General features: G+C 37.3%; 1 protein-coding gene across 4 annotated transcripts in view; it reads right to left on the bottom strand.

Annotated features, from left to right (window-relative positions):
- SOX5 (SRY-box transcription factor 5) overlaps positions 1-22,078 on the bottom strand; it is a 488,205-nt gene that overhangs the window by 76,083 nt on the left and 390,044 nt on the right. For all 4 annotated transcript variants that reach the window (XM_053719111.1, XM_053719110.1, XM_053719112.1 and 1 more), the window contains one exon: positions 21,639-21,724. In XM_053719111.1, coding sequence (XP_053575086.1) covers positions 21,639-21,724 — 86 coding nt within the window. The remainder of the gene's footprint in view (positions 1-21,638; positions 21,725-22,078) is intronic.

Genomic DNA, 22,078 nt, shown 5'->3' on the forward strand with positions numbered 1-22,078 from the left:
GGGAGGCGTGACCCATGACTGGCTTAGAGAAAGTCGAAAATGGCGCTTCTCCACAGAAACAAGGAAGAAGGCGGGAAAACGCAGATATGGCTCCGAATGAAACGCGCAGTCAATAAATACCAACATCGTGTCTCATTCTATCTGCCGAGGTGGAAAAACAGTGAACAAATATTGGAACAGCCAAATCGAGCGGTACCGATTCAAGCAATTAATCTGCATATTAATGTTGAGCATTAGCTGACAGGAGAAAATGAAAGTACCTCTCTCCAGGTCTAAAAGGCGCTGTTCCGTGAAGTACATTGCAACATACTTAGCCCCCAAATGATTGCATGCAGGATAGAGGAAAACTTAACTCCTCAATACCATCCAAATAATAAATTAGAATTATCACAGTCCCAAATAGGTAAAACAGAAATCAAGGTAACAAACCATGAAAGCTGTACCTGTCTACTGTCACATACTGCCTGCATCCTGCCTGAATAACCTATTAAAGGATATTTTGTCCCAATATAGTTGCAGATCATACCTTTAAGTGCAAGTCCCCCAGACATAGAAGACCAACGCACTTACTTGCATCTAGCCGCAGGATGACGGCACACCCAGCATGAGAGGATGCCACTCCTCACAGAGACCTGTGTAGAAAAGAAAGGCTAGAGTAAGCCTACTCTTGCTTTCTTTAATAGGGCAGCACAATGTTAAGAAAATGCAGGAAGGCCCACCTTGCAAGTTCCTAACTGCTTTAAAGCCACCACTGCCCTGCTGAAGAGACTGACGTGGAGTACGGCTAAACCCAATCCTTGAAAAAAAAAAAAAAGGGGGAAAAGATCAGAGCAAACCTACTCTGGACTTCAAAATAACAAACTCTTGATTGAAGAGAAATAAATCCATTTTCTTCAGACACTAAAAAATTCACCTCCACCTTGTACTAGAGTCAAAGAGAATTAATGGGGTTCGTTGGAAGGGAAGTGATACTTAACAACTCTGCAGTGGTGCTCCTTGCCTCCTCCTGCTGACCAGGAGTGATATTACCAACAGTAATTGATGATGATCCGTGGACTCACCATGTCATTAGAAAGAAATAACATTTCCCTGTATGTTCCCAAACTGGACAATCACTCCCAGGGAGAAAGATCCTGAACACGATCATGCTGTCACAATATCTGAAGTCCTGAAGTTAGTGAGCTGTGTTTACCCTGGAGCGCTAAATATCAGTCCACTTGTAATCTAGCCCCTAATAAATAAAGAGCAACATTAGTTGACTGGTGACAAGGCTTGACAAACCCAAAACTCCTTAGTTATAGCTTGCTACGGTTCCCCTATTGTCTTTGTATTCCGTTGTGCAATGTGATGTCACCTATCTATATTATATTTCTGCCTAATAAAAGGGTTCTAATCATTCAATGCAGCATGTGACTGCACAAGCTCAGTCAATGTATAGCAAATAGAGTGTGCAAGAAAATATAAAATGTTGAATATCATGACCAGTTAGGCAGTTGCCCCTCTGAGTGAAGATGCCTCTATGTACCTGCCTATTTAGCCTTAAGAAAAATTTTTCCTAGGTTGGCAGTAACTTTGATATGAATGGGATGCATGACAAAGCTGAAAGGAACTGTTATAAACATTGGTATGAAAAAATGAGAATACTCAGGAGCACAGATTGTGGTCGACTTAAAAACTTATAAAATGTATCTATATGGAGAACCCTAATTTTTGCCTGTTAGAAGATTCAGCCTCCAACCGTTTATTTATTTTGTCCACATGAAGGGGACTATTTTTTAAGGGCCAAATGGCCCTGAATGCCCCTGTTTCCGCGCAAACCTTTAGGCTCACCAGAAACAGGAGTTAAGACCGCTGATCCTTAACGTATACGCCTCCTCTGAGGCTGCGGACATCAATACGCCTGATCTGATATGATCGTGTTGATTGACACCCCCTGCTAGTGGCCGATTGGCCAAAAATATGCAGGGGGCAGCATTGCACAAGCAGTTCACCAGAACTACTTGTGCAATGTTAAATGCCGCCAGCGTATGCTGTCGGCATTCAGCGATGTCGGGCAGACATAATCCGCTACAGCGGATCATGTACGTCCGACTGTTAATAAATCGGCCCCAAAGTCTCTTGGAATGACTTAATCTTTAATTTAATCATATAATTTTCATATAATATTGACAAATTAGTTCTGCTTAATCCAGGGCTTGACAAACATGAAATGCCAGGGTGCCATAACACCTAGAAAATGGAATCTGGCACTAATGTTCTGATCCTGCCTCTGCTGCTGAGTTCACTGGCTCATCCATAAAACACTTTGGCCTAGATAACAAGTGGAGTGATACGTTGTTTTAACTCATGAGCGCTAACTGCACTCAAGGTAAAAAAATAGCATTCTCAGGTTAGCTCTGGTATTACAAGTTGAAAGTAAAAAGCGCAAGAGTAAAAGACTCAGGCACGCTAACTTCAGGACTTTAGATATGACAACCACACATACTCCCTCTCCTTGTAGAATTTTATGGGGTGCGCTAAAGAAATCCATGTCTATTTATAACTTGCGCACTATGAAACTGCACTAGACCAAGTTTGCCAAAGCCAAAGGTGTGTTAGGAATACTTAAAGTGAATGTAAATTTTCCTGTTAGTAATAATAAATATTAATTCATCTTATCTGTATTAGCCAAACCGCTTTGTTTTTTTATTAAAAAGTTGAAAATCAAAGATTATATTTGATTTTTATACTTAGCTCCGTTTTTGCTTACAGCTCCTCCCATCCATTACTTCCCTGTTTCCTTCCTCATAACGTCTAGAGCGGTCCCACCCGCTCTATGATGTATTAGCAAAACTCGTTCACGTTGTCTTATTTTTGTGCGCATGCGTTTACCTATAACTGAATGATTTGCGCATGCGTTAGTCAACATTATTGCGATCGCGATCGTAAATATGTAATTAAATTATTTGAGTGGTGATCAACTCTAAGCTACATAGTATTCAATGAATGTTTCCATTCATTGAATACTTTTCCAGCAAGCAACAACTGCTTACTTGCTGTTCCGAGTCAATAGAGTAATGTTGTGGCTGCTGGCTTTTTATGCGCATGCGAACAGCGTGAACGCGCAGCGCTTGCTTCAAAATCCAGGTGGTTTGTTTACGCATGCGTAAAGTAAAAATGACGTTTGGAAAAAGGGGCTGGACGCCATGGGGTAAGGCCGATTATTAGTTGAGTAAAGTGTCTATCAAAGTAATAAAAGCGGAACAAAATGGCGGGCGGAGGGAGAGAGCGAGACGAATATACATAGATAAGTATATAAATAGATCTAATATAATGTATTTAAAAAAACGATGAATTAAACTTATGCTATTTTTTGGAGATAAAGCTTTTGGCATTGTCAACTATCTGTGACTTTATATCCACTTTAAAATTCCAAAGAGATTCGCTTAGAAGAAAATGTTCTTTTTATTTTCAAATATTTTATATATTTATATATATATATATATATATATATATATATATATCTGTATTTTTTATTTGTAAAATATATATCTAAACGTACATATCTATATAGAAATTTCAAGTATTTCCATTCAAAATACATAAAAACATATTAAAATATATATATATATATATATATTGACACACAAGTATGGATGTATATATATAAACACTCTTGATACCTTCCGAGTCAAACACCATGCCATATACCATATCCACTTTTTTTTTTTATAAAAATCTATAATACTTTATTTTAATATATTTTACAAGTGTTTTGTAAAAGTTTTCTTTAACTCTTACACTTTACTTCAGGTCTCAAATTGCGCTAATTCTTCTAACGTTATTTGGGTTTTTGTTCAAGCACAACCCATAACTTTTAACTTGTAATGTCATCGCTATTTGGCACAATTGCGATAGCCATTGAAAAAAATGCGTGCCGGCAGCGCTAAACCTTCTCTAGTAAATCTGTTTTACCATGGACTATTATCAACATGCAGCGATACTGCCTATCACGACCCGCACTAGCTGGGATCTGAGCTACATTTTTCTTTTATTCCCTTCTCTTCAACGCCAACAACTAACATTGCACAGCACTGACAGGCAGCATAAATAACGTTTTTTTTTAACCTGGATATGAACTTTTCGAGGTCAGAGTCAAATAGCTGCTGCTTGTGTACCAGGCAATTAAAGGGTTAGATTACTTCTGCAAGTGTGCAGTAGTGATTTAACTCCATGTTTTCCACTGAGTATTCCAGGCAACTAAGGGGTTAAATACTGCTGAGTGGGTGTAATGGGCAATCAAGAGTTGTCTTAGGTGTGATGGACAATGAAGAGTATAAATTACTGCAGCTGTGAGTTAACCATTTAATTACCCTGTATGTTGTCAACAACCAAAACATGATATAACTGTTTTGTACATATTTCATTGCAGAAGAGTTGCACCAGACATTTAGAAATATGGACAGAAATAATTGTCTACGAAAATCCGATATCTGTAAAGACAAAGCTCTGTTTGGGTCCTGTGCTGAGCTGGTACAGTAAGTATTTCTCTGTTATTTATTTACTCTGCTATGTCAGCTTGTGTTGCACATTGAGTTTCATTGCTTTGACTTGTATGTGTGAATATTTCCTCAATACATCAGCAACCGTCCATGTCCACAGAAGAAAACACCGGCTGATCATTTATGTCTTCCTCAAATTCTCCACACGCTATCTCCTTGTACTGTGCACTAATCTATTACAATATGTTGCAACATCTGCCTCCCCATATGAAGCACGCCCCATCCCATTGACCCCTTTTATGCTGCTTTTGAGTAGCTGATCATTACTGGGGAAGGCTAGAAATACTTATCTCTTCCCGAAAGCCACCAATTGCTAAATATATCTCAGATTGGAAACACATTAGCATAGCAAGCTGGCGATTTATCTAGTCAGTCGTCATCAATAAATGTGCACATTTACCTGATCTATAGTTATGTATTAGCAGGTCATATGTGGCACGTAGCTGAAAAACACTATCAGTAAACAAGCAATATGATCCGCTAATGATTACCAATATCTATCTTTCGTGTCTATTTCTTTATCTATCTCTCTGTTTAGGCCTTCAGAGACTCCTGCAAAAATCCAGAGAAAAATATGTTTCTTATAACTTTTCAAATGTTCAACCACTCACAATGAAAGAAAAACAGAGTTTGCAGTTGCAGAGAACACATCATTTGGGTGGGTTCTAATGGATTATAAATATCATTTAAAATTGAAGCTAAAATCACCCAAGCAGCATAGGACTCTGTGTTTTTGAGAATTTACGATACAGACAGTATCTATCATATAAGATATGCTATATGTATGCACATATCAGTCTGTATCATGTAGTATACCTCATGCAGACAGTACCTACTGTAAGATATGCTATATGTATGCACATATCAGTCTGTATAATGTAGTATACCTCATGCAGACAGTACCTACTGTAAGATATGCTATATGTATGCACATATCAGTCTGTATAATGTAGTATACCTCATGCAGACAGTACCTACTGTAAGATATGCTATATGTATGCACATATCAGTCTGTATCATGTAGTATACCTCATGCAGACAGTACCTACTGTAAGATATGCTATATGTATGCACGTATCAGTCTGTATCATGTAGTATACCTCATGCAGACAGTACCTACTGTAAGATATTCTATATGTATGCACATATCAGTGTGTATCATGTAGTATACCTCATGCAGACAGTACCTACTGTAAGATATGCTATATGTATGCACGTATCAGTCTGTATCATGTAGTATACCTCATGCAGACAGTACTTACTGTAAGATATGCTATATGTATGCACATATCAGTCTGTATCATGTAGTATACCTCTTGCAGACAGTACCTACTGTAAGATATTCTATATGTATGCACATATCAGTGTGTATCATGTAGTATACTTCATGCAGACAGTACTTACTGTAAGATATGCTATATGTATGCACATATCAGTGTGTATCATGTAGTATACCTCTTGCAGACAGTACCTACTGTAAGATATGCTATATGTATGCACATATCAGTGTGTTTCATGTAGTATACCTCATGCAGACAGTACCTACTGTAAGATATGCTATATGTATGCACATATCAGTGTGTTTCATGTAGTATACCTCATGCAGACAGTACCTACTGTAAGATATTCTATATGTATGCACATATCAGTCTGTATCATGTAGTATACTAGTGCAGACAGTACCTACTGTAAGATATTCTATATGTATGCACATATCAGTCTGTATCATGTGGTATACCTCATGCAGACAGTACCTACTGTAAGACATGCTATATGTATGCACATATCAGTCTGTATCATGTAGTATACCTCATGCAGACAGTACTTACTGTAAGATATGCTATATGTATGCACATATCAGTGTGTTTCATGTAGTATACCTCATGCAGACAGTACCTACTGTAAGATATGCTATATGTATGCACATATCAGTCTGTATCATGTAGTATACCTCATGCAGACAGTACCTACTGTAAGATATGCTATATGTATGCACATATCAGTCTGTATCATGTAGTATACCTCATGCAGACAGTACCTACTGTAAGATATTCTATATGTATGCACATATCAGTGTGTATCATGTAGTATACCTCATGCAGACAGTACCTACTGTAAGATATGCTATATGTATGCACATATCAGTCTGTATCATGTAGTATACCTCATGCAGACAGTACCTACTGTAAGATATGCTATATGTATGCACATATCAGTCTGTATCATGTAGTATACCTCATGCAGACAGTACCTACTGTAAGATATTCTATATGTATGCACATATCAGTGTGTATCATGTAGTATACCTCATGCAGACAGTACCTACTGTAAGATATGCTATATGTATGCACATATCAGTCTGTATCATGTAGTATACCTCATGCAGACAGTACCTACTGTAAGATATGCTATATGTATGCACATATCAGTCTGTATCATGTAGTATACCTCATGCAGACAGTACCTACTGTAAGATATTCTATATGTATGCACATATCAGTCTGTATTGTGTAGTATACCTCTTGCAGACAGTACCTACTGTAAGATATGCTATATGTATGCACATATCAGTCTGTATCATGTAGTATACCTCATGCAGACAGTACCTACTGTAAGATATGCTATATGTATGCACATATCAGTCTGTATCATGTAGTATACCTCATGCAGACAGTACCTACTGTAAGATATTCTATATGTATGCACATATCAGTGTGTATCATGTAGTATACCTCATGCAGACAGTACCTACTGTAAGATATTCTATATGTATGCACATATCAGTGTGTATCATGTAGTATACCTCATGCAGACAGTACCTACTGTAAGATATTCTATATGTATGCACATATCAGTGTGTATCATGTAGTATACCTCTTGCAGACAGTACCTACTGTAAGATATGCTATATGTATGCACATATCAGTGTGTATCATGTAGTATACCTCATGCAGACAGTACCTACTGTAAGATATGCTATATGTATGCACATATCAGTCTGTATCATGTAGTATACCTCATGCAGACAGTACCTACTGTAAGATATTCTATATGTATGCACATATCAGTGTGTATCATGTAGTATACCTCATGCAGACAGTACCTACTGTAAGATATTCTATATGTATGCACATATCAGTGTGTATCATGTAGTATACCTCATGCAGACAGTACCTACTGTAAGATATTCTATATGTATGCACATATCAGTGTGTATCATGTAGTATACCTCATGCAGACAGTACCTACTGTAAGATATTCTATATGTATGCACATATCAGTGTGTATCATGTAGTATACCTCATGCAGACAGTACCTACTGTAAGATATTCTATATGTATGCACATATCAGTCTGTATCATGTAGTATACCTCATGCAGACAGTACCTACTGTAAGATATGCTATATGTATGCACATATCAGTGTGTTTCATGTAGTATACCTCATGCAGACAGTACCTACTGTAAGATATGCTATATGTATGCACATATCAGTCTGTATCATGTAGTATACCTCATGCAGACAGTACCTACTGTAAGATATTCTATATGTATGCACATATCAGTGTGTATCATGTAGTATACCTCATGCAGACAGTACCTACTGTAAGATATTCTATATGTATGCACATATCAGTGTGTATCATGTAGTATACCTCATGCAGACAGTACCTACTGTAAGATATGCTATATGTATGCACATATCAGTCTGTATCATGTAGTATACCTCATGCAGACAGTACCTACTGTAAGATATGCTATATGTATGCACATATCAGTCTGTATCATGTAGTATACCTCATGCAGACAGTACCTACTGTAAGATATTCTATATGTATGCACATATCAGTGTGTATCATGTAGTATACCTCATGCAGACAGTACCTACTGTAAGATATTCTATATGTATGCACATATCAGTGTGTATCATGTAGTATACCTCATGCAGACAGTACCTACTGTAAGATATGCTATATGTATGCACATATCAGTCTGTATCATGTAGTATACCTCATGCAGACAGTACCTACTGTAAGACATGCTATATGTATGCACATATCAGTGTGTATCATGTAGTATACCTCATGCAGACAGTACCTACTGTAAGATATTCTATATGTATGCACATATCAGTCTGTATCATGTAGTATACCTCATGCAGACAGTATCTACTGTAAGACATGCTATATGTATGCACATATCAGTGTGTTTCATGTAGTATACCTCTTGCAGACAGTACCTACTGTAAGATATGCTATATGTATGCACGTATCAGTCTGTATCATGTAGTATACCTCATGCAGACAGTACCTACTGTAAGACATGCTATATGTATGCACATATCAGTGTGTTTCATGTAGTATACCTCATGCAGACAGTACCTACTGTAAGACATGCTATATGTATGCACATATCAGTGTGTATCATGTAGTATACCTCATGCAGACAGTACTTACTGTAAGATATGCTATATGTATGCACGTATCAGTCTGTATCATGTAGTATACCTCATGCAGACAGTACCTACTGTAAGATATTCTATATGTATGCACATATCAGTGTGTTTCATGTAGTATACCTCTTGCAGACAGTACCTACTGTAAGATATGCTATATGTATGCACGTATCAGTCTGTATCATGTAGTATACCTCATGCAGACAGTACCTACTGTAAGATATTCTATATGTATGCACATATCAGTGTGTTTCATTTAGTATACCTCTTGCAGACAGTACCTACTGTAAGATATGCTATATGTATGCACATATCAGTGTGTATCATGTAGTATACCTCTTGCAGACAGTACCTACTGTAAGATATGCTATATGTATGCACATATCAGTGTGTTTCATGTAGTATACCTCATGCAGACAGTATCTACTGTAAGATATGCTATATGTATGCACATATCAGTGTGTATCATGTAGTATACCTCTTGCAGACAGTACCTACTGTAAGATATGCTATATGTATGCACATATCAGTCTGTATCATATAGTATACCTCATGCAGACAGTACCTACTGTAAGATATTCTATATGTATGCACATATCAGTGTGTATCATGTAGTATACCTCTTGCAGACAGTATCTACTGTAAGATATGCTATATGTATGCACATATCAGTGTGTATCATGTAGTATACCTCTTGCAGACAGTACCTACTGTAAGATATGCTATATGTATGCACATATCAGTGTGTTTCATGTAGTATACCTCATGCAGACAGTATCTACTGTAAGATATGCTATATGTATGCACATATCAGTGTGTATCATGTAGTATACCTCATGCAGACAGTACCTACTGTAAGACATACTATATGTATGCACATATCAGTGTGTTTCATGTAGTATACCTCTTGCAGACAGTACCTACTGTAAGACATGCTATATGTATGCACATATCAGTGTGTATCATGTAGTATACCTCATGCAGACAGTACTTACTGTAAGATATGCTATATGTATGCACGTATCAGTCTGTATCATGTAGTATACCTCATGCAGACAGTATCTAATGTAAGATATTCTATATGTATGCACATATCAGTGTGTTTCATGTAGTATACCTCATGCAGACAGTACCTACTGTAAGATATGCTATATGTATGCACATATCAGTGTGTATCATGTAGTATACTTCATGCAGACAGTACTTACTGTAAGATATGCTATATGTATGCACATATCAGTCTGTATCATGTAGTATACCTCATGCAGACAGTACCTACTGTAAGATATGCTATATGTATGCACATATCAGTCTGTATCATGTAGTATACCTCATGCAGACAGTACCTACTGTAAGATATGCTATATGTATGCACATATCAGTCTGTATCATGTAGTATACCTCATGCAGACAGTACTTACTGTAAGATATGCTATATGTATGCACATATCAGTCTGTATCATGTAGTATACCTCATGCAGACAGTACCTACTGTAAGATATTCTATATGTATGCACATATCAGTGTGTTTCATGTAGTATACCTCATGCAGACAGTACCTACTGTAAGATATGCTATATGTATGCACATATCAGTCTGTATCATGTAGTATACCTCATGCAGACAGTACCTACTGTAAGATATGCTATATGTATGCACATATCAGTCTGTATCATGTAGTATACCTCATGCAGACAGTACCTACTGTAAGATATGCTATATGTATGCACATATCAGTCTGTATCATGTAGTATACCTCATGCAGACAGTACTTACTGTAAGATATGCTATATGTATGCACATATCAGTCTGTATTGTGTAGTATACTAGTGCAGACAGTACTTATTGTAAGTCTGTATTGTGTAGTATACTAGTGCAGACAGTACTTACTGTAAGATATGCTATACGTATGCACGTAACAGTCTGTATTGTGAAGTATACTAGTGCAGACAGTACTTACTGTAAGATATGCTATATGTATGCACATATCAGTGTGTATCATGTAGTATACTAGTGCAGACAGTACCTACTGTAAGATATTCTATATGTATGCACGTATCAGTCTGTATTGTGTAGTATACTAGTGCAGACAGTACTTACTGTAAGATATGCTATATGTATGCACGTATCAGTCTGTATTGTGTAGTATACTAGTGCAGACAGTACTTATTGTAAGTCTGTATTGTGTAGTATACTAGTGCAGACAGTACTTACTGTAAGATATGCTATACGTATGCACATATCAGTCTGTATCATATAGTATACCTCATGCAGACAGTACCTACTGTAAGATATTCTATATGTATGCACATATCAGTGTGTATCATGTAGTATACCTCTTGCAGACAGTATCTACTGTAAGATATGCTATATGTATGCACATATCAGTGTGTATCATGTAGTATACCTCTTGCAGACAGTACCTACTGTAAGATATGCTATATGTATGCACATATCAGTGTGTTTCATGTAGTATACCTCATGCAGACAGTATCTACTGTAAGATATGCTATATGTATGCACATATCAGTGTGTATCATGTAGTATACCTCATGCAGACAGTACCTACTGTAAGACATACTATATGTATGCACATATCAGTGTGTTTCATGTAGTATACCTCTTGCAGACAGTACCTACTGTAAGACATGCTATATGTATGCACATATCAGTGTGTATCATGTAGTATACCTCATGCAGACAGTACTTACTGTAAGATATGCTATATGTATGCACGTATCAGTCTGTATCATGTAGTATACCTCATGCAGACAGTATCTAATGTAAGATATTCTATATGTATGCACATATCAGTGTGTTTCATGTAGTATACCTCATGCAGACAGTACCTACTGTAAGATATGCTATATGTATGCACATATCAGTGTGTATCATGTAGTATACTTCATGCAGACAGTACTTACTGTAAGATATGCTATATGTATGCACATATCAGTCTGTATCATGTAGTATACCTCATGCAGACAGTACCTACTGTAAGATATGCTATATGTATGCACATATCAGTCTGTATCATGTAGTATACCTCATGCAGACAGTACCTACTGTAAGATATGCTATATGTATGCACATATCAGTGTGTATCATGTAGTATACCTCATGCAGACAGTACCTACTGTAAGATATGCTATATGTATGCACATATCAGTCTGTATCATGTAGTATACCTCATGCAGACAGTACCTACTGTAAGATATGCTATATGTATGCACATATCAGTCTGTATCATGTAGTATACCTCATGCAGACAGTACTTACTGTAAGATATGCTATATGTATGCACATATCAGTCTGTATTGTGTAGTATACTAGTGCAGACAGTACTTATTGTAAGTCTGTATTGTGTAGTATACTAGTGCAGACAGTACTTACTGTAAGATATGCTATACGTATGCACGTAACAGTCTGTATTGTGAAGTATACTAGTGCAGACAGTACTTACTGTAAGATATGCTATATGTATGCACATATCAGTGTGTATCATGTAGTATACTAGTGCAGACAGTACCTACTGTAAGATATTCTATATGTATGCACGTATCAGTCTGTATTGTGTAGTATACTAGTGCAGACAGTACTTACTGTAAGATATGCTATATGTATGCACGTATCAGTCTGTATTGTGTAGTATACTAGTGCAGACAGTACTTATTGTAAGTCTGTATTGTGTAGTATACTAGTGCAGACAGTACTTACTGTAAGATATGCTATACGTATGCACGTAACAGTCTGTATTGTGAAGTATACTAGTGCAGACAGTACTTACTGTAAGATATGCTATATGTATGCACATATCAGTGTGTATCATGTAGTATACTAGTGCAGACAGTACTTATTGTAAGTCTGTATTGTGTAGTATACTAGTGCAGACAGTACTTATTGTAAGTCTGTATTGTGTAGTATACTAGTGCAGACAGTACTTATTGTAAGTCTGTATTGTGTAGTATACTAGTGCAGACAGTACTTATTGTAAGCCTGTATTATGCAGTATACTAGTGCAGACAGTACTTATTGTAAGTCTGTATTGTGTAGTATACTAGTGCAGACAGTACTTATTGTAAGTCTGTATTGTGTAGTATACTAGTGCAGACAGTACTTACTGTAAGATATGCTATATGTATGCACGTATCAGTCTGTATTGTGTAGTATACTAGTGCAGACAGTACTTACTGTAAGATATGCTATATGTATGCACGTATCAGTCTGTATTGTGAAGTATACTAGTGCAGACAGTACTTACTGTAAGATATGCTATACGTATGCACGTATCAGTCTGTATTGTGAAGTATACTAGTGCAGACAGTACTTACTGTAAGATATGCTATATGTATGCACGTATCAGTGTGTATCATGTAGTATACTAGTGCAGACAGTACTTACTGTAAGATATGCTATATGTATGCACATATCAGTGTGTATCATGTAGTATACTAGTGCAGACAGTACTTACTGTAAGATATGCTATATGTATGCACGTATCAGTCTGTATTGTGTAGTATACTGGTGCAGACAGTACTTACTGTAAGATATGCTATATGTATGCACGTATCAGTCTGTATTGTGTAGTATACTAGTGCAGACAGTACTTACTGTAAGATATGCTATACGTATGCACGTATCAGTCTGTATTGTGTAGTATACTAGTGCAGACAGTACTTACTGTAAGATATGCTATACGTATGCACGTATCAGTCTGTATTGTGTAGTATACTAGTGCAGACAGTACTTACTGTAAGATATGCTATACGTATGCACGTATCAGTCTGTATTGTGTAGTATACTAGTGCAGACAGTACTTACTGTAAGATATGCTATATGTATGCACATATCAGTGTGTATCATGTAGTATACTAGTGCAGACAGTACTTACTGTAAGATATGCTATATGTATGCACGTATCAGTCTGTATTGTGTAGTATACCTCATGCAGACAGTACCTTCTGTAAGATATGCTATATGTATGCATGTATCAGTATCATGTAGTATACCTTGTGCAGACAGTACTTACTGTAAGTTATGCTATATGTATGCACATATCAGTGTGTATCATGTAGTATACTAGTGCAGACAGTACCTACTGTAAGATATGCTATATGTATGCACATATCAGTCTGTATTGTGTAGTATACTAGTGCAGACAGTACTTATTGTAAGTCTGTATTGTGTAGTATACTAGTGCAGACAGTACTTACTGTAAGATATGCTATATGTATGCACGTATCAGTCTGTATTGTGAAGTATACTAGTGCAGACAGTACTTACTGTAAGATATGCTATATGTATGCACGTATCAGTCTGTATTGTGAAGTATACTAGTGCAGACAGTACTTACTGTAAGATATGCTATATGTATGCACGTATCAGTCTGTATTGTGTAGTATACTAGTGCAGACAGTACTTACTGTAAGATATGTTATACGTATGCACGTATCAGTCTGTATTGTGTAGTATACTAGTGCAGACAGTACTTACTGTAAGATATGTTATACGTATGCACATATCAGTCTGTATTGTGTAGTATACCAGTGCAGACAGTACTTACTGTAAGATATGCTATATGTATGCACATATCAGTGTGTATCATGTAGTATACTAGTGCAGACAGTACTTACTGTAAGATATGCTATATGTATGCACATATCAGTGTGTATCATGTAGTATACTAGTGCAGACAGTACTTACTGTAAGATATGCTATATGTATGCACGTATCAGTCTGTATTGTGTAGTATACTAGTGCAGACAGTACTTACTGTAAGATATGCTATATGTATGCACGTATCAGTCTGTATTGTGTAGTATACTAGTGCAGACAGTACTTACTGTAAGATATGCTATACGTATGCACGTATCAGTCTGTATTGTGTAGTATACTAGTGCAGACAGTACTTACTGTAAGATATGCTATATGTATGCACATATCAGTGTGTATCATGTAGTATACTAGTGCAGACAGTACTTACTGTAAGATATGCTATATGTATGCACGTATCAGTCTGTATTGTGTAGTATACTAGTGCAGACAGTACTTACTGTAAGATATGCTATACGTATGCACGTATCAGTCTGTATTGTGTAGTATACTAGTGCAGACAGTACTTACTGTAAGATATGCTATATGTATGCACATATCAGTGTGTATCATGTAGTATACTAGTGCAGACAGTACTTACTGTAAGATATGCTATATGTATGCACATATCAGTGTGTATCATGTAGTATACTAGTGCAGACCGTACTTACTGTAAGATATGCTATATGTATGCACGTATCAGTCTGTATTGTGTAGTATACTAGTGCAGACAGTACTTACTGTAAGATATGCTATATGTATGCACGTATCAGTCTGTATTGTGTAGTATACTAGTGCAGACAGTACTTACTGTAAGATATGCTATATGTATGCATGTATCAGTCTGTATTGTGTAGTATACTAGTGCAGACAGTACTTACTGTAAGATATGCTATATGTATGCACGTATCAGTATGTATTGTGTAGTATACTAGTGCAGACAGTACTTACTGTAAGATATGCTATATGTATGCATGTATCAGTCTGTATTGTGTAGTATACTAGTGCAGACAGTACTTACTGTAAGATATGCTATATGTATGCACGTATCAGTATGAGTGTGGAATACCTACATACAGCTCATCATTGTGATTGTGTGTTCAGCATTTGGGAGCTCAGACTTACAATAAAAACAACTTACATGATTTATATAGTTCTTTATCACAAAAATGCTTCTCCCTAAAACCTACGATAATTTATTAGGAATTTTGCAAGGAGTCACCTTCCACCCTGAGTGACACCTGGCACAGTGCAAGCAATTTATAGAAGGACAAGAGCTTACATGTAAAATAGTGCACCTCTGCACCAAAGTCATAGCCCCCCTTTTATATGTCCGGACTGGAGTTTCTAAGGCTTGTCAGAGCTGTCATTTGCTGTCGTCACAGGACACCAATAACTCACATTGCCCTTCACCTATGTGACCTTTGAATATGACAAGATTTTTAGGTTCCTTGCACTAAAGAGAGGCCCTAGTGCATGGAGACCAGCTAGCGGGCAACATTTACACTGAATTTATTATGTCCCTCTGCCCTTTGGACAACTTCCCACCATCTAACACAGTGGAAGCACTCGGAACAGGAAGAAATACATTAACTGCAATCTGAGCCTTTTAAAAGGTTACAGCTGCCCAAATATAATTTCATTTCATTCTTGCCCTTTGAGGGTTTGCTATATGTATTCATTTTATATCAGCAAATGATAAAACTCTTACTATCCTGAACTGTAAAAGAGAATACAACGCTCTTAACTCAGACTCAAGTGGAATTCGGATTATGAGTTAACGCTTTTGCATCATCACGGTGTGGGCTTCACCAAACAAATAAACTTATATTTCACTGAATCTCTGGCTATTGGCCACGGCTCTACTTCCCATATATCACGTTATAGAATATAGTCCCACTGGTCGGTTTCCTTAAAGGGACAGTAATGACAAAAGTAAAGTGAAATGGATTAGCAAATGCACTACAAGTGAAATTGTTCTCTACAACAGCCACTGATACATACAATGCTCTAAAAGTGACAACTGTTCCCTACAACGGGCTAGAAATGATGCTACCTGTGGATATTTATGTATGATATACATCCAATTTAATGAAGAATTTTAACACTCAAGTAAACTGTGCGTCATAATGGAAAACACAAAGGATACAGAATTTTGTGCTTGTGCTGATATATTCAATGCAAAACATTGAAAATGCTCAATGGTAGAAGAAAAGAAAAAGAATCATTGTGTGCAGGTTGTATATGCTGCTGTATAATGGAAGAAGACAATGAAACTGGAAGCAGAAAATATGAAAATAGGAATGGGGGGAGGTGGGGAGCGAGCAGCCAGTGCTTTTGCCATCTCCTTTGTCCAAATGTCAGAAAGCTCCAGGGAGCCTTCTGGGTGGTGATAGCATGTCAGTGGCACTGAACAGAATCTTCCCCACGGCAACTCTCTGAATCTGCCGGGCACTTATTCTAACCCATATGGGCTGGGAGAAGTCGGGGAAAACAGAACACTTGTTTAGGTCTATTTGCCTATATTCGTTAGTATGCAGAATGTATTTCCTTTTAATTGAATTGTTTTGCCTCTATTAATACATATGCAAATGAGTCACTTTTGCAGCTGTGCCGTATTAATCAGTCTGTGTGCCATGCAGGCCTGGGGTCGAACGGTACGGCTGAGAAAGGGTCCTGCTTTTAACCTACATGAAACGGGGCAGAAATCCTACCAAGGATCAGGGTGTTGATTAAAAGGAAAGAGGAAAATAATTCTGAGATATACAAACAATTTAAAAGGGTTTAACAGCTTTGGAGTAATTAATGTAATGAGAACAAAACATGTTTGCCTGTGATGTGCTTCTTAACAATGCGGTGGCACCAATAATATTTCTGAATGTGTACAGTGCGGCTTTTATCTAGTCAGGTGGCAAAAGATGACACTTTTATCTGCATTAAAACAAGTCAAACAATCTCTTTAAAGTTTTAACATGCGGAAAAAGATAGAGAGTATAATTGCAGCTACCAATGTTGCTGACATTTTAGATTAACAGGATCCAGATCAGTTATTTTTTTGCCTTAAAAATATGAAACAATTGCACACAATAGCTTACTCTATATTAACACAACAAGCTCAGGCATCAGTTCCACTAGATAAACGAGATTAAAAAAAGAGCTTAGTATGGTGGCATACAGCCAGCTTATACTTGGTGATAGATAGATAAATAAATAGATAAATAGATAGATAGATTATAGATAGATAGATAGATAGATAGATAGATAGATAGATAGATAGATAGATAGAAAGAAGGATAGATAGAAGATAGATTAGATGGATGATAGAATAGATAGATGATAGATAAATAGATAGATGATAGATAGAAAGATATATTAGATAGAAAGATAGATAGATGATAGAAAGACAGATGATAGATAGATAAATAGATAGATTAGATAGATAGAAATATAGATAGAAGATAGATAGAAAGATAAATAGATGATAGATAAATAGATTGATTTGATAGATAGATAGATAGATAGAAGATAGATTAGATATATGATAGAATAGATAGATGATATATAGATAGATGATAGATAGATAGATAGATAGAAAGATAGATAGATGATAGATAGAAGATAGATTAGATAGATGATATAATAGATAGATGATAAACACATAGGAAGAGTCACGCTTTGGTGCTCCCAAGCAAGACACGGTTGGTCATGTAGTTTAGATTGACAGTCACACAACTCTGTCAATTAGTGGTCGTGTCCTGTTTAGAAGCCACGCATTAAACAATGAAATATTTGCATTTTGAATGTATTTCCACCTAGTAGTGAATAAAACTCAAATCTGCGTAAAACTGAACAGTTTGGCCGTGAGCTAAGCCAGACCCTCAAAGTCACCATAACTAGGCTCTGTAAATAAGAAGAGTGCAGAATCTCTGTCATTAAACGCTGCTGAAGTTATGAGCGATAAACTTCTTTGTTCCTTTATGTTTGAAGTGTAATCGCGTTACCTGTACTTTCCGGTGGTCAAACTTTGTTTACACTCTGTTCCTGCCTAATTGTGCAATAACAGGTTTAGTCACAGAGCAGAGAATAATGGACCCAAGACGCAGGGGATCTACAGATGAACGAAAAGCCACGTTTTAAATGATCTGAAAAGCTCATAAGGTGCTGTGTCCCCAAGATACTACTTGAGAGGAGATTTGAATTAAATCTCATTGTAAAATGATTTTGCAGGGAAACCAAATTCTTGCAATGTGAGACCTAGACAGCAGCTGCTGTTCTGTACTAGCCATCGCCTCCTGTATTTGTGTTAGTGCCAATTAATCAGCGCTATTGTTGTGTTTTTGATTAACAAAGTATTGGCCAGGAAACGGGAACAATACCATCTCCTGTCAATTCAATATCCCAGCAGATTAAGGATCAACCCGGTGTAGGAACTTAACCCTAAACTGCACTAACTATAAACAAAAAGCAGTGATGCACAGCATGATGAGTTACAGCTGCAAGAGAGGCGAAGGTATAGATTATACAAATGTGTGAGATGTGCGCAGGATGTCAGGTACCTAACGCTACGTAGTACTTACATACATTACTTGTGTGTTGTGGAATTACTTTTAAAGAGGCATTAAAGCTGTGTATTCATCTAAAAGAGGACATTATCTATTTATTTCAATTCATATTTCTTTGCTTTGATTGTCTTTGTTGGAGTTGTGCTTATCAACTAATGAGACATTAATTTCACAGACCAGTTGTGTATAGACCCTGACGTCCTGTTAGAGATTGACAGTAAAAAAAATGTTTAAATATTGCTCTAGCACGTGTTTGTTTTTTCAATCTAAGGAACCTTTAACACTTGGGCTGCCAGAGAGAGAATGGTGTAAGGGCTATTTTGACAGATGTCATTACAACAGGGGAACCTTAGGGAATCTCAGTTCTCTTATGAGAATGAAAAGCTCATGATAACATTATCAGCCTGCCTTTATGTCAGAGCACTAAGTCTATATAATGACGACAAAATAAATCATCAGTAATAGTACGGTGACTAATTAACTTGCTAGAGGGGTCTTCTATGCTGAGAAGCAAAGTGATGCAGTTGGCAACCACGGGGTTAATGCTTTGCACATGTGCTGGGTTAGATTGGTTACAGCTTGCCAGGATCGTGAGATGCAAATATGAAATTGCTCAGGTCTGTGAGATCCCCTATGGGATAAAGAGGAAGCTCAGTATCTCCTTTACACAATGATTGTATTCACGTTAATCTCCGTGTTCTGCATGTAGAAGTGCATTTAGCGATATGGGGCAGATTTATACCCCTGTTTCTGTGCAAGCCTTCAGGCTCACCGGAAACAGAAGTTATGAAGCAGCGGTCTAAAGACCTCTGCTCCATAACTTGCCCGCCTGCTCTGAGGCCGCGGACAGAAATCAACCCGATCGAATTGATAGACACTCCCTGCTAGTGGCCAATTGGCCACGAATCTGCAGGGGGCGGCGTTGCACCAGCAGTTCACAAGAACTGCTGGTGTGATGATAACGCTGTCGGCATTTCTCGATGTGCAGCAGACATGATCCGCTACTTCGTATCATGACCGCTCGCACATTGATACATATGCCCCATGGTGTCTAAAGTCTACATGTGTTTAACAGACAAGAGACAAATGTGTCTCACAGATTCAGCAAGTGCACTGGGAAGGGGTGGTCTTTGGTATGAAGTTTTCATTCAGCTCTCAGTATATTCATTAAAGGGACAGTGTACTTTATTATTTTTACTTTAATGTGTTTCCAATGAGTTGTTATACCAGTTACAGTATAAAATATATGAGGAATCACTTGTTTAGGTTTATTTTTGTATATAAAATAGCTGATGTTATTTGAAACAACAACGCATCAAAATGGCTAGAGCTTGTAGGGAAATTAGATCTCCTTAATTTATAACTTTCTGTACACACACATGCTTCTTTATAATATTTCTGTCTGAATAGCAAAGCCCAATATATAGGCCTCAATATTCATAACATTGACAGACCAACAAGAAACTGCCTTTCTGGCCTCATCGGCCTGTCAATATATTGTAATAAAAGGGGCAGACCCCCAAAGTGCCGGCAAGTAGCGATGTGTCTCCCATAGGATATAGCGGAAACGCTACGTCAACAAAACATCACCCACTTGTCTGCACTTTCAGCGGGCAGGGGCGGTATTTGAAGTGTTCCTACACATCGCAGACAGTGCTCTCACTGAAACAAAACAAAACATGGTTTCTATATTGGAACACTTCAAATAATGCCTGTGTGACCTAACTGAAACCACACGTGCACTACCTGCCTCACACTGTAAAGTCTCGCCACTGAAAAGATGGGATACCACAGGCAAAATCAGCTATTTCAAATAAAGAAATAAAGGCTATGAAACTATTTGTATACCATTTAATACACTACAGCAGGTAAAATGATCATTGGATTAAATGGGAGAAAGATTTAGGGTATACTGTTATTTTATGCCCTTTAGCCTAGCAGCATTCCAGCCTCTATAAGAAGCAACTTGTAGGGAGAGCAAAGGCCAGTCCCTCTAATTAGATTCATAGGTTTGTATGCTGATAGGTTACATACAGTAAGGGTCAATGAAGAATGGCTAATATCCGAGAACTGTTTCTATGCATTTTTAGCCATGTATACAGTGAGAAATATAAATGAAGGTACGTACCTATACAGTGCTGTGATTTGTATATATGTATTTATTAGCCACAGTGTATCACACAGAAGACGTGTGAAGCTCATGCACTGTGCGCATATACGTGAGAGAAGCCGCTATACTGTGTGCTGCAGCAACACAAATCAAAAACATAGCAGAAATTCCCATTTTAATTATAGCCCATATTAATTAACCCTGTAGTTGACAGGCAGCTGCAATATATCCTGTTCTAAATAGTATATTTGCTTAATATATTTGACAGCATTTCATTGGGAAAGGTAGATTTATTCCATGTCATACAAGTACTGATAAGGACTAAAAGATATTTACAGAGAAAGCTGACCCCCCCCCCTGTATTGTTTCCTGACTTACCTGCAACTGAAGTGGGCCCAAACCTGGCGTTGCCGCGGCAGCAGCTGCCATGGTAGTTGGAATCAGCTGAACAGGGTAAGGGTCACCTAAGTAAGAGAATAACAGAGGCGTCAGCACCTTTTATCTACTCTCCACCTGCAAATTAAACTCCTGCATTCAGTCTTTGCAAAGCCTCCTATTGTGTGCTGTGCCGAAGCCCTAATGAAAGGTCTATTGTGCAGCCTGTACTAACACTCTGCACAATTCTAGTTGGTATGTGAATAAAAGCCACAAGCCAATTAAGGCGGAAACCTCATCCTTTTTTTTTCTGCAATGTATTTAGGGAAATGGGAAAAAAGTGCACACTGATCAGAGGGTTGCTCTTCAAAACACAGCAGAGCTGATAAGATCGTAGTATTGGAAAAAGGGGTCATTTAATGTACTCAGATAATAAACTGTCC

This window comes from Bombina bombina, chromosome 6, assembly GCF_027579735.1.
Source record: "Bombina bombina isolate aBomBom1 chromosome 6, aBomBom1.pri, whole genome shotgun sequence".
Taxonomy (NCBI): domain Eukaryota; kingdom Metazoa; phylum Chordata; class Amphibia; order Anura; family Bombinatoridae; genus Bombina; species Bombina bombina.